We start from the raw sequence: 20,455 nt of genomic DNA, 5'->3' as shown, positions 1-20,455 counted from the left end.
CAAGAATACAAGGAGGGAGGAAAAAGCCTAAACGGTGATGAATCACGGCTAAAACGGATTCAGAACCATCTACAACAACAATTTCAAGAAATCGGCTTTATTACAGGTATATTTGGTGCAAAAATTACAGATAATAATCGGTACACGAACAATTCGTCTGGTTTACCTGTGATTTACTCCATGGTTCTATGCAGCTGAACTTTGTTAGTCCATACTTTGACATGTAACTATTAATGATGTTTTCTAATCCTGTCCTACTGCAAGCTTATGTAAGGAATAACAATGTATTAACCAGAATCCGAAGTTTCGAATAAATATATAGTTAGAAAGAGAAAGTTTTTTTTAATTAGGACGATATCATATTGCGAGCATTTTATCAAGTAAATCAGTTGACAACAGAATGCGGGAAATATAAACACCGCTGACCGAAAAAAATTGCCGCACACATTGCAACAGGATAAATCCTGTCAAAGAAAATTTGCAATAGAAAAAAAATATAACAAAAAATAAACCACAGTTAACGGACATTGGTTCAAAATTCTGTCAAAATTAATATTCTTAAAGATGATATTTCAATTTCGTTTTATGGTGGTTCGAAATTTATTCAATAGCGCTGTAAAGTGTACACACGTGTGGAAAAAACCGTGTTCGATCCTGTGAAAGATTGGGTCCTTCAAAGATAATACTAAACTTTTGAAAAATTATTGAAAACTTTTATTTTAAAGTTTGAGTAATAAACGTGATAAAACAGCAGATAACACAGCCATCAAGCGTGTATAAAATTATATCACGGTCAAACGTTTCGACCTCTTACGATCGATGAACCGAAGAAATAACCCTTGTCATAAAACCCATTCATTTTAAATGTACCATGGTAGACGTTCGCTTGGTGAACCGAAACCGACAAAACAGGATAAAATGATAAATTTAAATCTAGCATCCCTGCATAAACGAATTTGCATCGGTAAACTGCGAATTGTAATAATACAGCTCGTCGTCTGATAGTTTGTTTTCAAGCTAAAAATAAAAATTGCGCTTTTAAGTTTGTCTACATTTTCACGATATTCAAAAGCGCTTTGGCGATTGCAAGCTAATATACAACACTTACCTATCTGTGTTGACTCTAGAAGCAGGGAAAACTCCGAGAGAAAGACTAAGAAAACAGAAAATTTAGAGCGAATTTCCAAAGTAATCTGCATCGGTGATATTTGAACTTGCATGGGTATGGTAATGAGAGCAGGTGGATGGGCCAGCCAATCAGATTGCACGATTTTGAAAGAAACAAGAGAAATACAGCGGGGAATTGTTGTGGTTTGTCGGGGAAGAAGACACATCAAAAGAGAATGCTTTCTTACAGAAAACGACAGGGGGACCAGAATTAAAAAGACAAGATTAGTCATAGTTTTATCGGCAGAATTCTTAAATCAAATAAAAATAAATACATTCGTAAATATTAAAACACACCTGGCCTATCAAACTGTTTTTTAAATTACATTACACCATTTTTTCATAAAAATATTTTTTAAATAAGTTATTCCTATAATATTTTACAATTGTTTTAACTGGATACATGGTATGGGGCATGTGATTGGAGGCATGTGATATGGGGCATGTGATAGGGGGCATGTGATAAGGGGGCATGTGATAAGGGGGCATGTGATATGGGGCCATGTGATATGGGGCCATGTGATAGGGGGCATGTGATATGGGGCCATGTGATATGGGGGCATGTGATAAGGGGGCATGTGATAAGGGGGCATGTGATAAGGGGGCATGTGATAAGGGGGCATGTGATAGGGGGCATGTGATAGGGGGCATGTGATAGGGGGCATGTGATAGGGGGCATGTGATAGGGGGCATGTGATAGGGGGCATGTGATAGGGGGCATGTGATAGGGGGCATGTGATAGGAGCATGTGATAAGGGGCCATGTGATAAGGGGCCATGTGATAAGGGGGCATGTGATAGGGGCCATGTGACAAGGGGCATGTGACAAGGGGCATGTGATAGGGGGCATGTGATAGGGGCCATGTGATAGGGGCCATGTGATAGGGGGCATGTGATAGGGGCCATGTGATAGGGGCCATGTGATAGGGGCCTTGTGATAGGGGCCTTGTGATAGGGGCCTTGTGATAGGGGCCTTGTGATAGGGGCCATGTGATAGGGGCCATGTGATAGGGGCCTTGTGATAGGGGGCATGTGATAGGGGCCTTGTGATAGGGGATATGTGATAGGGGCCTTGTGATAGGGGATATGTGATAGGGGATATGTGATAGGGGGCATGTGATAGGGGGCATGTGATAGGGGGCATGTGATAGGGGGCATGTGATAGGGGGCATGTGATTGGGGGCATGTGATAGGGGCAATGTGACAGGGGGCATGTGATAGGGGCCATGTGATAGGGGCCTTGTGATAGGGGCCTTGTGATAGGGGATATGTGATAGGGGGCATGTGATAGGAGGCATGTGATAGGGGATATGTGATAGGGGTCATGTGATAGGGGTCATGTGATAGGGGGCATGTGATTGGGTGCATGTGATAAGGGGGCATGTGATAGGGGCAATGTGATAGGGGCCATGTGGTAGGGGTCATGTGATAGGGGGCATGTGATAGGGGGCATGTTATTGGGTGCATGTGATAAGGGGGCATGTGATTGGGGGCATGTGATAGGGGCAATGTGATAGGGGCAATGTGATAGGGGCCATGTGATATTTTAACTCACTATTGGAAGATAAATTTTAATTTAAAAGGGATGAAATTTTGAAAAAAAAATACATCTTAAAACTAAGTTCATATTTGATTTACCAGATTCAAACAATAGCTGAATAGTTCATAGTCAATCAACCATCTAAACCTGCCATTGGCTTTAATGTTTCCACTGTGAGTCATAATCCATTTGAATGCACGCAACAAGGGAATTGCATGATTCCTGTGGTATGACTACTCACTATTTTTAGGCGAGAAATTGATTTGAATTCTCAGTGGTCACACAACAACAAATTCGGCTATAAAATAAGCTTGAAAAGCTTTTTCAAATTATTGTTGCTACGATGAGAAAATGGCAGCTCTTATAGTTGCACATTAGCTTCATTGTAATCACCCTCCTCTTCAAGAATCGGCTGAGTTGACACACCATGCTTGCTAGGGCTACTCTGGCATGATGAGGGGAGCTGAGGAAAAAAATAACAAAAGGGTCAGGACACACAACACAGGCATACCCAGGGGGGTGGTCAGGACACACAACACAGGCATACCCAGGGGGGTGGTCTGGGGCACAACACAGGCATACCCAGGGGGGTGGTCAGGACACACAACACAGGCATACCCAGGGGGGTGGTCTGGGGCACAACACAGGCATACCCAGGGGGTGGTCAGGACACACAACACAGGCATACCCAGGAGGTGGTCTGCGGCACAACACAGGCATACCCAGGGGGGTATTCTGGGGCACAACACAGGCATACCCAGGGGGGTGGTCAGGACACACAACACAGGCATACCCAGGGGGGTGGTCTGGGACACAACACAGGCATACCCAGGGGGGTGGTCTGGGGCACAACACAGGCATACCCAGGAGGTGGTCTGGGGCACAACACAGGCATACCCAGGGGGGTGGTCTGGGGCACAACACAGGCATACCCAGGAGGTGGTCTGGGGCACAACACAGGCATACCCAGGGGGGTGGTCAGGACACACAACACAGGCATACCCAGGGGGGTATTCGGGGGCACAACACAGGCATACCCAGGGGGGTGGTCTGGGACACAACACAGGCATACCCAGGGGGGTGGTCTGGGACACAACACAGGCATACCCAGGGGGGTGGTCTGGGACACAACACAGGCATACCCAGGAGGTGGTCTGGGGCACAACACAGGCATACCCAGGAGGTGGTCTGGGGCACAACACAGGCATACCCAGGGGGGTGGTCAGGACACACAACACAGGCATACCCAGGGGGGTATTCGGGGGCACAACACAGGCATACCCAGGGGGGTGGTCTGGGACACAACACAGGCATACCCAGGGGGGTGGTCTGGGACACAACACAGGCATACCCAGGGGGGTGGTCTGGGGCACAACACAGGCATACCCAGGGGGGTGGTCTGGGGCACAACACAAGCATACCCAGGGGGGTGGTCAGGACACACAACACAGGCATACCCAGGGGGGTGGTCAGGACACACAACACAGGCATACCCAGGAGGGTGGTCAGGACACACAACACAGGCATACCCAGGGGAGTATTCGGGGGCACAACACAGGCATACCCAGGGGATGTATTCTGGGGCACAACACAGGCATACCCAGGGGGGTGGTCTTGATACAAAACACAGGCATGCCTAGTCCTGACCTGCAACTCCCTTTGCGCTCAACATTCTGGCTCGCCTGAAAGAGGGTCCAGTATTTATTGCATGAGCATGGGCGAACATGTACCAATCAGCGATCTTCGTTGCAAAAATAGAAAAACGGGCGCGCACAATAATCGACACGCCTAAGGTGAGTCGATTCCCGCTAGACTTTGTCAAGTGCAGAGCTCTGAAAATAGATCATTGCTACGTTGTAAAAAAAATGTTTTATACAATGTGAAGGAACATCAGCGAATTGTTTTCTATAAAAACATGACAAAATGTGATTGAAAATCAAATTCCAAAAATGTGCGCTCGTTTAAAATGATGCTGTTGTACTAAAGCATGTGTGTGGAAATAACAAAAATTAAAAAGCTCTTTGATTAAAATATATGTTCCAGACACTAATTATCATCTGTCCTGTTCTCAGAAAAGAATGACAATCAAGTATTTACCCACAACCAAAATTAGAATATTATTTCTGAAATAAACCCCCCCTTGTCCCTTTCGCAGCATTGAACTAAGCAACCAGGCCACACAGCATATATGTGGTGTATTTTCGTGCATGCGCATGCAATAAATACTGGACCCTTTTTTACGCGAGCCAGAATGTTGAGCGCAGAGAGAGTCTTTGGTCTGGAATTACCAAGAGGGGTGGTCATGATATACAACACAGGTATACCCAGGGGAAGGTCTAGGACGTAGAAATTCTACTTACCACATCACTTGGTAGGTGGCTTCTGTTTCTATAAAGTGAGCTGCAGATATTCATTGGAAATATTATGAGCTGTTTTACAATGTTTGAGTGACAGTCACATAGCTAGAGGAGAAGCCATCCCATCAGAATCAATCACATCTGACATCATATATCAACCAATCATCAAACACTCATCTGACATCAGATATCAAACAATCATCAAACACTCATCTGACATCACATATCAACCAATCATCAATCACTCCACTGACATAATATTTCAACCAATCTTAAAACACTCATCTGACATCATATATCGACCAATCATCAAACACTCCTCTGACATCATATTTCAACCAATCATCAAACACTCATCTGACATCAGTTATCAACCAATCATCAAACACTCATCTGACATCATATATCAACCAATCATCAATCATACCTCTGACATCATATATCAACCAATCATCAAACACTCCTCTGACATCATATTTCAACCAATCATCAATTACTCGCATCACATAATATAATATAATATATAGATTTAGGCAATGCCTAAAAGCGGAGCCAGCATTTAACACCTTTTTGTGTTGACTGATAGGGGTAGTTCTAGAGGGGATCTTGGTGTCTCTAGTATTTTTTTTAATGAGATTAAAAATATGTCAAATTTTACAGCCATGTAATTATGGATTGTATTGGCCCCTCCAAATGGATCAAGCAAGCACTCATTTAATAATATTAAATATGCAGTACGAAAGTTAACAAAATACTAAAACTTGGTGTGAAAAAGGCTGTCAAAGATCAAGGTGTTTTAGTTGACGAGAATGTTTTTTCAAGAGTCTAATGGTCAATTCTTATTTCCCTTTATAGAAGTTCCACTATGTATGTTTTTATCAAAACACCATTCTAACAAGCTTTGACCTTGTGAAGAGTATATCAAGGATGTAACAGCATTCCAAAGATTTAGATGCCATACTGTAGTTCAGGGGCCTTTGCCAAGAGGGGATTTTGCCCAAAAATTTTCGTCATTATTTTACCTTCGTAACGATTTTGGAATGAAAAGATACACTGAAAACAATAAAAAAAGAAAGCCCAAGGGGAGGTTTAAACCGCTAGTACTTCAGACAAAACAATTCCTCAAAGATTTCAGCCCATTTGAATCCGCATATTTTCTCATTAAATACTATTTTCAATCTGCCTTTTTTGCTGTTAACACACAAACTTTGATGGCAGTAAAAAAAATAAAAATACTGTATGTAAAAACGTAAGACCGAGCGCGATGACCACAAAACCAAGTCGCATAGCTTTACCATATTTCTATACCTATGGAGCTCTGTGCGCGGCCTTTGGCCGTGCTGGCTCCGCTATCAACAAATCATTCATCTAACATCATATATAAGCCAATCATTCATCACTTATTTCACATCAATCATTTATCATTCATTCAACCATTAATCATTCATCTGACATCATACATCAAACAATCACATATCATTTCTATCACATCCTATTCATGTTACAAACCTTCGTCTCCTTGACCGTTTGAAAGCCAGACAAATTCCGATAATAATAATGCTTATAACCACTGCAACAGCCAGGCAGAGGAATACTGGTAACACCCACGGACCATGCGCGGTGGACGCCAGTGGAGTAGACAGGTCTGCAAATATTAATAAATAGTGTTATTCCATTATTATGAGACAGTATATAGCAGTATGGCTGCAATGCTTATATGTGTGGAATACATGAACATGAGTACACTTGACAACTTCCATGTTTAGGTTTTGCCTCACCTAAGGTTTTGATTTCCCTAGCCTAAATAGTATATATTTGTTTAGACTTCTTTTTACAAAAATAGCATTTTAATTAACCAATACATAGATACATACATATTGATAAAAATGTAGCCATACATCAAGATATCCCAGTGTAATAAAATATTGCCTCTGAATTTTATAATACAAGACATTTAGAATTTGTAAGAAACATGTTATGTAGTCCTAGCCAATTTAGGTGCAAATTTAAAAATGTCTTATACTTTGGTACAAAATGAACCACCAAAATCAAAACTCCTTGTAGTGGAAGAAAATGGTGCAGCATCGTTCAAATTTGTGGAACATTTTTTAAATTTGGCACAGTGATAGAGAATCTCGCACTGAGCAATTCTGGATATGGACCCACCCAAAAAAAAATGTATACTCACAATTTTATAGAGGTGAAATTAATTTCCCTAAAACCCCGAATAAAACCAATACTTTTCATGTTATGGTCACTAAACTTAACCCAGTGATGGATAGTAACATAACCTACAGTTAACGAAAAAATAAACCACGTTTCCTTGATACTTACAGTTTTAGGGGTGGAACAAGTTATTTCCTTTAATCAGCATTATATAATATAAATATAAATATATAATATAAATAACAGTTATATAGCGCTTAAACATCGCTGTTCTAAGTGCTTCACAATTCAAAATAATATTTTTAAAAAGTCTAAAAATCTAAATCTAATCTAAATCTGAATCTACTGGCGTATCGATTTATAAATAAATCAATTAATAAATTAATAAATTACAGGCTAAGTAGCAAAAGAAAATTAAATAAATAAATAAATAAATAACAAACTTGTGTACATTTATTAGATATCATAAGCCATTTTAAAAAGATGTGTTTTTAGCTGAGTTTTAAAACAATTGACATTTGAAGAAGAACAAATTACAAAGGGCAGCTTGTTCCACAGTCGGGGGGCGGCCACAGAGAAAGCACGTTGGCCATAGTTTTTTTTTGGAGAAAGGAGGGCTCTACAAGCCGTAAACAGTCCTTAGATGATCGTACTGTTCTTGCTGGACAATAGTATTTTAGCATGTCTTTGAGATAAAAAGGAACAGAACCATTTAATGTTTTGTAAGTTATCGAGAATGTAGATATAACAATTCTGATTTGTCATCGTTAAGTTTTAACTTGTTTGAAGTCATCCACAGATTGATGTCAGCAACACAACTTTCAAAACCCAATTCCATTTATTGTACAACTTTCAAACTCCACATAATTGTTATACTCTTTACAAAACTTCATTCGAGATATGGACCCACGCCCAGATGTGAGTACTTACAGTTATACTAGAGATGAGAGGCAAATTGCTTATATAGATGCCTCTTCAATACAAATTGAGAGCTAAGATTCCATATAATAACTCATAATGGTATATTGCAAGATATTCCCAACCGTATAGCCACGCCCCTCTTGTACTTACAGTTATACTAGAGATTGCACGAAGGAGGTTTATATCGCTTATATAGAGTGCCTTTCAATACAAACTGCGAGCTACAAATCCACATATTTAATTATATTGGACTATTGCAGGGTATAGTCGAGCGTATAACCACGCCCATATAGAACTTAAAATTATACTAGAGACAGCATAAGCGTAATATATTATACCATACATATAGCACGCTAATAATGATCAATAAAAGCGCAGAATTGTTGTCGACAGGAGTGATCTTGTGGCGTATATAATACCACGAGGTGACAAGTGTACTTACAGTGCTATCAGAAATGAGATTATTGTTATCATAAGCTGTGAATTGGACTTCTCCGGGTCCAAGTGTGGTGAATAATTCCGACGTTGAAGAAATGGCGAGGGAGGTGTTGAGAGAGTAATCGGAGCACTGCATATTCAAAATTGAGCACTATCAACCTGCCAGTCATAAGGGTAGGAAGAGCCACTCCCAGTACAAATCAAATTCAGAAAAAAGGCATAACTTCATTGTAAAAAGTTGAAATACCAAGCATGCATATTGTATGTGCTAGTTGTAAAAAGACACAGACCTTTTTCGAAATCAAAAACTTCTTTTTTTTTCGTACGTTATGCATTATCAAAGCTGTTAATATCACTTTTTAGTATTTTAGCAAAGTACTAGCTAATATGAAGCTCTAGGGCCTAGGACGTTTTTGTTTCAAGACTATTGAGTAGGAACGTGCATTATTGATTATTGTTTTATTCTACTTGTTCCATGATCAATTAATTCAGAACTGCCTTTGATAATGTCTTCACTCAAACTTTTATTCATGTGACCAGACTGAAACGTTTTTTTATTTATCAACAGTGCTTCTCCGGTGGGCACGGGGATGTTGAGCATGTGGGTTTATGGGACCCCACCCCAGGAAAGTATTCTTCTGTATATTGCCTATTCTTCGTTTAATATTGGTTTTGCGGTGAACTTAATGATTATCTTAAATTCAACAGTATCTATTAATTTCAGCTTCCCAGCTTAAAAAAAAAAGGTTCAAGGTTCAATTTGTTTCATCTCATCTAGAACTGTTAATGCCATATGGGCAATGCCCTGCACGTTTTTTTGAATTTTGATAGACCAAACATTTGTGAAACTGTGTTAGTATGTACAATTGCCACTTGCAGTTCCAATGGAAGGACGTTCTTTTCTATAAAATCCTGGAAGTACTATAAAAAATTCCTGCAATATAACAATATCGGCGAGTATATTGATTTTTAGCTTGAAATGCGTATTGGAAGGCACTTTGTAAAAGCGACAATATACCTCCATTCCTGCCATCTCTAGTATAATTGTAAGTACATTAGAGGCGTGGCTATACGGTTGGGAATATCTTGCAATATACAATTTTAAGTTAGTATATGGATTCTTAGCTTATAGTGGTGGAAATTAATTCCACCTCTATAAAACTGTAAGTATACATTTTTTGGGGGGTGGGTCCATATCCAGAATTGCTTGGTGTGAGTTTCTCTATCACTGTGCCAAATTTCATAAATGTTCTATACATTTGAATGATCCGCCACTTTTTATGCACCATTTTCTTGCACTAATGCCAAAAAAATATTTTTAAATTAAGCAGCTGTAAACAAAGACTTCACTTTCTTACCTTGTCTTACGCCAATTTCAAACACCTCACTCAGCGGCCCACAATCTGTTGTACATGTTCTCACCACCACATGATATGCTATATGCACCGCCAGCCCTTGTATCTGTGACTCGTTCACAGCACCCTTCACATTGACGTTCATTGCACTTTTAGGTATAGAGGTGTTGTTTGAGACTTCCTCAGGTACGGCCCAGTATGTTACAACAGACTGACGTATAACTCCATTGCGATGGTGAGGGGGAGGATGCTAAGGAATAGAAGGAACATAAAATGCATTGAGTAGAGACAGGTGGGTAACCAGGATTTACTGGGGAGGGGGACACAATCACAGGTATTATATGAAAAAAGGAGAGTAATTGATAATCAATAAGAAATGACTTTTTTTTAAACGCAAATACTGAAGCAAAGCCAGCTCAGTAATTCATTATGATTCTAATGGCATGTTTTATTGTTATGCTGATCATGTTGGTGATGTTGACAATGATACTGATGACAATGACGATGGTGATAAGGGTGATAATAATGATAGAGCATATGCTTTAGATTAACTATAAACAGTGATGAAAAAAAAAAATACAGGAGGCATGTCAATCACAACACCTTCCATAATAACTGGACCGTTCTCTGTTCTTCATCTCCGTCAATTTCATAGTAATCAACAATTGCAGGTGCGGCACTTGGAGCTACAAGGAAAGTAAAGAGCCGCATGTGAGGTACCTATAGTTTCAAATAGCCAACAAAATAGCAATAGTAAAACCTTTAAAACAACATCGGCTACAACATAAATATGGCAACAGCAACAACAGATGCAGCAACAATATGATGACATTAAAAACAGCATCAAGATGTAAAGAATGAAACAGCAACCAAAGAAATGGGAATGTAGTAATAAAACAACAAAACCAATAGAAACAACAGTGACAAAAATGATCTGGGGAAACGCAAATCAAAGTCTGTCCGTAAAATTAAAAATTTACCTTGTTCTAAAGTAGTTGCAATGCCTTGGACTAGACCCCCTGTGGTGGAGTCATCCATGAAGGAAACAAAGGAGCATGTGCCATATATGGAATACAGGGTGTTGGGTTGAAGACCAGTCAGGTTAATGGAGTTATATGAACCAGAGGGTGATGCAAGCACAGCGATGGACTTAAAAACAATGATCATCATCATCAAAATCACCATGATTACCATCATCACAATAACCATCACCATCACATTTATCATAATAATCACAATCATTACCATCATCATCATCATCATAACAATCATCACCATCTTAATCACCATTATGATCCCCATCATTCTCATCGTCAACACTAGATAAGAATGAATCCATTTCAGACATTTTGAATCATGAATTCAATCATTGAACTTTGAGATAAATAAACTTTGAGTGAAAATAGTAATTTTCTCATCACAAGCGAAAATAGTAATTTTCTCATCACAATCATCATCATTATTATACCCTGTAATCACTTTGTCAATTCTGATCAAAATGGAATCTAAGGGTCTTCGCTAATCAGCTAGCTAATTAGTACACAATCAGCTAGGGAATTAGGGTTTCTATGAGCACAATTGTGCATCTTGGGCCTAGGACTGGAAGATTCGATTGTGAGAAGTGGCGACTTTGTGGCAAAAGCAAAAAAAATTTGTTTTTGCAAAAGTGTGTTTCTGTGATATCTAAAAAATTGTTTTTCTGTGATACAGAAAATACCATATCTAATAAGCAATGATTACCTGATTATCATCACAACAATTATCACACCATCTAAATCAATTTATTACCCATGAAAAGAAGTTACCCTATTTTCCTTATCGCCTTCAGTAGAATAGTATATCCAGTACTTCAAGAAGTACTTCATACTGCCCATGTCATCTGGTGCATCCCATCCAACATGCAGCCGGCCTTGTCCATTGGCCTGAACTTTGAAGTTTTTCAGACTGGTGCATTTGGCTGGTGGGTAAGGCATACACTAAACTGGTGCATTTGGCTGGTGGGTAAGGAATACACTAAACTGGTGCATTTGGCTGGTGGGTAAGGCATACACTAAACTGGTGCATTTGGCTAGGGGGTAAGGCATACACTAAACTGGTACATTTGGTTTGGGGGTAAGGCATACACTAACTGGTGCATTTGGCTGGTGGGTAAGGCATACACTAAACTGGTGCATTTGGCTAGTGGGTAAGGCATACACTAAACTGGTGCATTTGGCTGGGGGGTAAGGCATACACTAAACTGGTGCATTTGGCTGGTGGGTAAGGCATACACTACTGGTGCATTTGGCTAGGGGGTAAGGCATACACTAAACTGGTGCATTTGGCTGGGGGGTAAGGCATACATTAAAACTGGTGCATTTGGCTAGTGGGTAAGGCATACACTAAACTGGTGCATTTGGCTAGGGGGTAAGACATACACTAAACTGGTGCATTTGGCTGGGGGTAAGGCATACACTAAACTGGTGCATTTGGCTGGGGGTAAGGCATACACTAAACTGGTGCATTTGGCTGGGGGGTAAGGCATACACTAAACTGGTGCATTTGTTTGGGGGGTAAGACATACACTAAACTGGTGCATTTGGCTAGTGGGTAAGGCATACACTAAACTGGTGCATTTGGCTAGGGGGTAAGGCATACACTAAACTGGTACATTTGGTTTGGGGGTAAGGCATACACTAAACTGGTGCATTTGGCTGGTGGGTAAGGCATACACTAAACTGGTGCATTTGGCTAGTGGGTAAGGCATACACTAAACTGGTGCATTTGGCTGGGGGGTAAGGCATACACTAAACTGGTGCATTTGGCTGGTGGGTAAGGCATACACTAAACTGGTGCATTTGGCTAGGGGGTAAGGCATACACTAAACTGGTGCATTTGGCTGGGGGGTAAGGCATACATTAAACTGGTGCATTTGGCTAGGGGGTAAGACATACACTAAACTGGTGCATTTGGCTGGGGGTAAGGCATACACTAAAACTGGTGCATTTGGCTGGGGGTAAGGCATACACTAAACTGGTGCATTTGGCTGGTGGGTAAGGCATACACTAAACTGGTGCATTTGGCTAGTGGGTAAGGCATACACTAAACTGGTGCATTTGGCTGGGGGGTAAGGCATACACTAAACTGGTGCATTTGTTTGGGGGGTAAGACATACACTAAACTGGTGCATTTGGCTAGTGGGTAAGGCATACACTAAACTGGTGCATTTGGCTGGGGGTAAGGCATACACTAAACTGGTGCATTTGGCTGGGGGGCAAGGCATACACTAAACTGGTGCATTTGGTTGGTGGGTAAGGCATACACTAAACTGGTGCATTTGGCTAGTGGGTAAGGCATACACTAAACTGGTGCATTTGGTTAGTGGGTAAGGCATACACTAAACTGGTGCATTTGGCTGGTGGGTAAGGCATACACTAAACTGGTGCATTTGGCTGGTGGGTAAGGCATACACTAAACTGGTGCATTTGGCTGGTGGGTAAGACATACACTAAACTGGTGCATTTGGCTAGTGGGTAAGGCATACACTAAACTGGTGCATTTGGCTGGTGGGTAAGGCATACACTAAACTGGTGCATTTGGCTAGGGGGTAAGACATACACTAAACTGGTGCATTTGGCTGGGGGTAAGGCATACACTAAACTGGTGCATTTGGCTGGTGGGTAAGACATACACTAAACTGGTGCATTTGGCTGGGGGGTAAGGCATACACTAAACTGGTGCATTTGGCTGGTGGGTAAGGCATACACTAAACTGGTGCATTTGTTTGGGGGGTAAGACATACACTAAACTGGTGCATTTGGCTAGTGGGTAAGGCATACACTAAACTGGTGCATTTGGCTGGGGGTAAGGCATACACTAAACTGGTGAATTTGGCTGGTGGGTAAGGCATACACTAAACTGGTGCATTTGGCTAGTGGGTAAGGCATACACTAAACTGGTGCATTTGGCTGGGGGTAAGGCATACACTAAACTGGTGCATTTGGCTGGTGGGTAAGGCATACACTAAACTGGTGCATTTGTTTGGGGGGTAAGACATACACTAAACTGGTGCATTTGGCTAGTGGGTAAGGCATACACTAAACTGGTGCATTTGGCTGGGGGTAAGGCATACACTAAACTGGTGAATTTGGCTGGTGGGTAAGGCATACACTAAACTGGTGCATTCGGCTAGGGGGTAAGACATACACTAAACTGGTGCATTTGGCTGGGGGTAAGACATACACTAAACTGGTGCATTTGGCTAGTGGGTAAGGCATACACTAAACTGGTGCATTTGGCTGGTGGGTAAGGCATACACTAAACTGGTGCATTCGGCTAGGGGGTAAGACATACACTAAACTGGTGCATTTGGCTGGTGGGTAAGGCATACACTAAACTGGTGCATTCGGCTAGGGGGTAAGACATACACTAAACTGGTGCATTTGGCTGGGGGTAAGGCATACACTAAACTGGTGCATTTGGCTGGTGGGTAAGGCATACACTAAACTGGTGCATTTGGCTGGTGGGTAAGGCATACACTAAACTGGTGCATTTGGCTGGTGGGTAAGGCATACACTAAACTGGTGCATTTGGCTGGTGGGTAAGGCATACACTAAACTGGTGCATTTGGCTGGTGGGTAAGGCATACACTAAACTGGTGCATTTGGCTGGGGGTAAGACATACACTAAACTGGTGCATTTGGCTGGGGGTAAGGCATACACTAAACTGGTGCATTTGGCTAGTGGGTAAGGCATACACTAAACTGGTGCATTTGGCTGGGGGTAAGGCATACACTAAACTGGTGCATTTGGCTGGGGGGTAAGGCATACACTAAACTGGTGCATTTGGCTAGTGGGTAAGGCATACACTAAACTGGTGCATTTGGCTGGGGGGTAAGGCATACACTAAACTGGTGCATTTGTTTGGGGGGTAAGACATACACTAAACTGGTGCATTTGGCTGGGGGTAAGGCATACACTAAACTGGTGCATTTGGCTGGGGGGTAAGGCATACACTAAACTGGTGCATTTGGCTGGGGGGTAAGGCATACACTAAACTGGTGCATTTGGCTGGGGGGTAAGGCATACACTAAACTGGTGCATTTGGTTGGGGGGTAAGACATACACTAAACTGGTGCATTTGGCTAGTGGGTAAGGCATACACTAAACTGGTGCATTTGGCTGGGGGTAAGGCATACACTAAACTGGTGCATTTGGCTGGGGGGTAAGGCATACACTAAACTGGTGCATTTGGCTGGGGGGTAAGGCATACACTAAACTGGTGCATTTGGCTAGTGGGTAAGGCATACACTAAACTGGTGCATTTGGCTGGGGGGTAAGGCATACACTAAACTGGTGCATTTGGCTGGGGGGTAAGGCATACACTAAACTGGTGCATTTGGCTGGTGGGTAAGGCATACACTAAACTGGTGCATTTGGCTGATGGGTAAGGCATACACTAAACTGGTGCATTTGGCTGGGGGGTAAGGCATACACTAAACTGGTGCATTTGGTTGGTGGGTAAGGCATACACTAAACTGGTGCATTTGGCTAGGGGGTAAGACATACACTAAACTGGTGCATTTGGCTAGTGGGTAAGGCATACACTAAACTGGTGCATTTGGTTGGTGGGTAAGGCATACACTAAAACTGGTGCATTTGGTTGGTGGGTAAGGCATACACTAAACTGGTGCATTTGGCTGGTGGGTAAGGCATACACTAAACTGGTGCATTTGGCTGGTGGGTAAGACATACACTAAACTGGTGCATTTGGCTGGTGGGTAAGGCATACACTAAAACTGGTGCATTTGGTTGGTGGGTAAGACATACACTAAACTGGTGCATTTGGTTAGTGGGTAAGGCATACACTAAACTGGTGCATTTGGTTGGGGGGTAAGGCATACACTAAACTGGTGCATTTGGCTGGTGGGTAAGGCATACACTAAACTGGTGCATTTGGTTGGTGGGTAAGGCATACACTAAACTGGTGCATTTGGCTAGTGGGTAAGGCATACACTAAACTGGTGCATTTGGCTGGGGGTAAGGCATACACTAAACTGGTGCATTTGGTTGGTGGGTAAGGCATACACTAAACTGGTGCATTTGGTTGGTGGGTAAGGCATACACTAAAACTGGTGCATTTGGCTGATGGGTAAGGCATACACTAAACTGGTGCATTTGGCTAGTGGGTAAGGCATACACTAAACTGGTGCATTTGGCTGGGGGGTAAGGCATACACTAAACTGGTGCATTTGGCTGGGGGTAAGGCATACACTAAACTGGTGCATTTGGTTGGGGGGTAAGACATACACTAAACTGGTGCATTTGGCTGGGGGTAAGGCATACACTAAACTGGTGCATTTGGCTAGTGGGTAAGGCATACACTAAACTGGTGCATTTGGTTGGTGGGTAAGACATACACTAAACTGGTGCATTTGGCTGGGGGTAAGGCATACACTAAACTGGTGCATTTGGCTGGGGGGTAAGACATACACTAAACTGGTGCATTTGGCTGGGGGTAAGGCATACACTAAACTGGTGCATTTGGCTAGTGGGTAAGGCATACACTAAACTGGTGCATTTGGCTAGTGGGTAAGGCATACACTAAACTGGTGCATTTGGTTGGGGGGTAAGGCATACACTAAACTGGTGCATTTGGCTAGTGGGTAAGGCATACACTAAACTGGTGCATTTGGCTAGTGGGTAAGGCATACACTAAACTGGTGCATTTGGTTGGGGGGTAAGGCATACACTAAACTGGTGCATTTGGCTGGGGGTAAGGCATACACTAAAACTGGTGCATTTGGCTGGGGGGTAAGGAATACACTAAACTGGTGCATTTGGCTGGTGGGTAAGGCATACACTAAACTGGTGCATTTGGCTGGGGGGTAAGGCATACACTAAACTGGTGCATTTGGCTGGGGGTAAGGCATACACTAAAACTGGTGCATTTGGCTAGTGGGTAAGGCATACACTAAACTGGTGCATTAGGCTAGGGGGTAAGGCATACACTAAACTGGTGCATTTGGCTAGTGGGTAAGGCATACACTAAACTGGTGCATTTGGCTAGTGGGTAAGACATACACTAAACTGGTGCATTTGGCTAGGGGTTAAGGCATACACTAAACTGGTGCATTTGGCTGGTGGGTAAGGCATACACTAAACTGGTGCATTTGGTTGGGGGGTAAGACATACACTAAACTGGTGCATTTGGCTAGTGCATTTGGTTGGGGTAGACTACACTTGGTACTGGTCTAAACCTCAGCCTCAGCCAGAGACAAAGAGATAATTAAATACACTGGGAGATGAGTGGACAAACAAACTTGACAGATGGAAAGGAGGACAGAGATTGATGTACACACAGAGAGATGTGTGGAAATAAGGACAGACAGATGGACAAACAAATGGAAAGAAAAACAAAAAGTTGGGGCAGACAGACAGACGCATGGGCAGACAGATGGGAAAATAAGACAGACGGATGGACAGTCGGACAGACAGGTGCATACATACTAACAGACAGAGTAAAAGGCAGACATATTGACTTGAAGCATACAGATCTGGCAGTGCTTTCTCCAGACAGATGGTATAACACAAATCTTTGTACTTAGCAAAACCTACACTGTGCCAAAACACTGCAGCATTCTTTATCACTGTATGTCAAGCTGGAGCCATTGCTTGCCCTGACTCTAACACACAGCTTGTAACCCTTCACTTTGTCTTTCTGCGTAGGATCCACAAGGCTAGGGTAGAGATCTCTTACAATATCTGTCAGGTTGCACCGCACAGCATTCTTGCCAACTGGAGTAAAAATTAATTATTATTACACACTGTAAATGCTTTTGTTCATTTTTTGGAGTCCAAATGGGGAGAAATAATCTTTATTCAAAGAGGGAGACACTGATACATCTCTGGTTTTTTATCCCTTTTTAAAATTAACAATTCCAATCTATAGCAAGCCGTACTTTGTGGTCAGACAGTTGCTGCCTGATGAACATTTATATCCTATTGACTTGGCCAAATTGTAGCTGTGCTTTCACTGTATCTATTGCTGATTAGCTTCCATTGTTTTAAGGGAGCATTGAGAGGGGAAGACATTTGACACAAGGGCCTTTTACACTGGACTTCTGCTTCCTAGAAATAAAAGTCGTACCGTTGACACTCACTTGGTCAAAGATTTAGGATAGTAAAAAGCCCTGAGTCTAGTGATTTCTATATTAACCCATTGACTCCTGGATATTTTTGAGCTGAATTTACAAAAAACAGACTGAAAACAGATACCTCCCCCCCTATTCTTAGTTTTATACAGCCCGTCAAAGTCAAACACAGCTGCACCTAGTCAGCGGTGTCCAAGCTTTCCAACAGTGCTTTGCGGTCCCCACTTTTAATCCCTTGTCGTTGTGCTGAAGCCAGCACAAGTTGATGGCTGCTTGTATATTTCATCAAAAATACAGCTATGAGAATATTAGGAGAGTGTCTCAGGACATCATGAATTCTTTTGAGGCGTAATTGAGTGTTTTGCTCATGGATATTTGCAAGCAAAGGTGGATTCATGATTATTTTTTCTTGTTTGGCTTTGCCTGGATGAGAAAATAATTTTCTAATGAATCAGCTCTCCTAAATGCTGTCTTTTCTGAAACCAAATTGATTCCAAAATTGTTTACACTGCTATTCTGGGTCTGTATGACCTGGAATTGATTTGTTTGGCTTCGGGGTGAAAAGACTTATAAAAAACCACCTGACTTTGGGGAGAGGAGTGTTGACTGGCCCTCCCCTCATGAATTTTTCCCTGGATCTCCCAGAATGCTTTTCAATCCGTAAAGGCATCTTTGTGGTTTTACAAGCCTTCAAGGAGTGGACATTGTGTTTTGAGGCCATGGAAATGAACCTGGAGGATCAGAATAAAGGTATCTATTTGTGTCTTGAGCTGTGTTTGCTGATCTCTCTCCCTTGTGTTGTATTTTGAGCGTTTTATTGAGAGGGGTGATTCTGCTTTTCTTTCCTTGTTCGATTTGAGATTTGTCAAAGAACCTGTGCTATTATTTGGCTTATGAGTAGTTGCTAACACCTTGGTTGGATGCATATTTTCAAGACCATTTATCCCTTAGACTGATGCCTGAGTATCTTCATCTTGTTGTGTTTATTTTGCATTTATGAATTTTGTGGGTACTTCCCAAAGCCGGTACAGGCCGGTTGAGGGGTCAATGTGTTAAGGTGGGAAGGAGACACTTATAATAAATAGGGTGTTCAAATTTAAACCTTTATGGCCTAAAGAGGGAGGAGCCCATAGCTAGGAACTAAAAAATCATTAACAACAGTTTCTTACCAGTACTGTTGAAAGAGCAGAATGGCTTGTACCCAGTAGAAGGGTCCCTGCAATACTTGGAGTCCCCGCTAGGGTGACAATAGAGACCACAGTAATCAAGGGGTGAGCCAGAGGAGACTTTGGATGACAAGAGCATGTGCGGCGGCATTCCATACACAATGCATTTTGGAGTTTCTAAGAAGAAAACAAGATTATGTTAAAAATAATCAGTTATTTCTGGCATTATCAGAAATATAGGAAGAACATTAAAGGCCTGGCTAAACTAGGCGACATGTCTAGCACGTCATATAGCGTGCAACATGTCTACTAAATGTTTGCTAGTTTAGCCACCACCGAAAAATGTACTGCGCAACAAATTTTGTTGAGCGCGACACGAAAATGTTTCTCAACTATCCGAGAAACATTTCTTTGTCACTTCTACAAGATTTGGTGCTATATAATGGCTCTTTGAGTGGCTAAACTGAGAGACATGTCGCACCCTACATGTCACGCTCGACATCTGGCCTAGTTTAGTGAGGCCTTAATTTTTAAAAAATATGGGAGGTTTGCACTCTGTAGTATGGAACGTTATTGCGGGTGCTTGGATTGTTTTAGGGGATTTAAAAACAATAATGAATCCATCATCTAAATACTACTATTGATACAGGTATATTAATTTAAAAAATCCTTGCTCCTATTAGAATCATATCAGGTACACTAATTGCACACAGTCAAATGTTTAATATTATGTTTAACACAATTCAGTCCACAGTATAAGATAGAGAAATAACCGTTTTGTTGAACGAAGGTCATAACCATTATGTCTGGAAGATTAGTTTATCTCTACATGTGGCCTTAATTTAACAACCAATTCAGGTCAATGTACGGTCAATCCATTACAGACTTTGCTGTCAAAATAAACACCAATCGCTACAAAATGTAGCGTGTTTGCGTAGATAAATGCGCATTTGCTGCACAACAAAACGCTAATTATTCCAAGAAAAACAACCGCACACAACATGACGCTTATTGCTGAGGACAAAATGCCCCTTCTTAGCCACCGAAGTCAAAGTGCAACCATTCCCGCGTGTTCCAATTAACTGGCTTACCTAGTGTGACTCCATTCGTGCCTGCCAAGCTGTAGAACAGGTAGAAATTCACCAAAACAACAAAGAACACGACAAGCGAGTCCGCCATACTTTACAAGTTGTCGAATGAGCGGCTAGTGCCCA

General features: G+C 41.9%; 2 protein-coding genes across 5 annotated transcripts in view; both read right to left on the bottom strand.

The window, feature by feature from the left end:
* The window catches only part of LOC116618851, an 11,518-nt gene extending 10,118 nt beyond the window's left edge, over nt 1-1,400 (bottom strand). For 2 of the 4 annotated variants that reach the window (XM_032382980.2, XM_032382979.2), the window contains exon 1: nt 1,109-1,400. In XM_032382980.2, the coding sequence (XP_032238871.2) occupies nt 1,109-1,400 (292 nt within the window). Of the gene's footprint in view, nt 1-166; nt 1,054-1,108 lie in introns of those variants that run through there. The other 2 variants (XM_048722597.1, XM_048722596.1) reach the window with 2 other exon arrangements.
* On the bottom strand, nt 1,397-20,455 carry LOC116618852. Its single transcript, XM_048722598.1, has 10 exons — nt 20,333-20,455; nt 19,245-19,418; nt 17,540-17,719; nt 11,749-11,900; nt 10,924-11,092; nt 10,547-10,629; nt 9,947-10,193; nt 6,573-6,708; nt 5,067-5,106; nt 1,397-3,169 (listed from the first exon to the last, which is right to left on the bottom strand). The coding sequence occupies exons 1-10, from the start codon at nt 20,418-20,420 to the stop codon at nt 3,068-3,070; spliced, it is 1,371 nt and encodes a 456-aa protein (XP_048578555.1). The 5' UTR covers nt 20,421-20,455; the 3' UTR covers nt 1,397-3,067.

The sequence above is a fragment of the Nematostella vectensis genome, chromosome 15, assembly GCF_932526225.1.
Source record: "Nematostella vectensis chromosome 15, jaNemVect1.1, whole genome shotgun sequence".
NCBI lineage: Eukaryota > Metazoa > Cnidaria > Anthozoa > Actiniaria > Edwardsiidae > Nematostella > Nematostella vectensis.
This window is presented reverse-complemented; position numbering and strand designations above follow the sequence as displayed.

What these genes read in the sequence shown, in the direction of transcription:
- LOC116618852 (XM_048722598.1), bottom strand. Translation starts at nt 20,420, where the DNA reads ATGGCGGACTCGCTTGTCGTGTTCTTTGTTGTTTTGGTGAATTTCTAC. An exon ending in CACGAATGGAGTCACACTAG is followed by an intron (nt 19,419 to 20,332) that starts GTAAGCCAGTTA and finishes TTTTCTTCTTAG; the next exon opens with AAACTCCAAAATGCATTGTG. An exon ending in TGAAATTGGCGTAAGACAAG is followed by an intron (nt 6,709 to 9,946) that starts GTAAGAAAGTGA and finishes TAATATTTGCAG; the next exon opens with ACCTGTCTACTCCACTGGCG.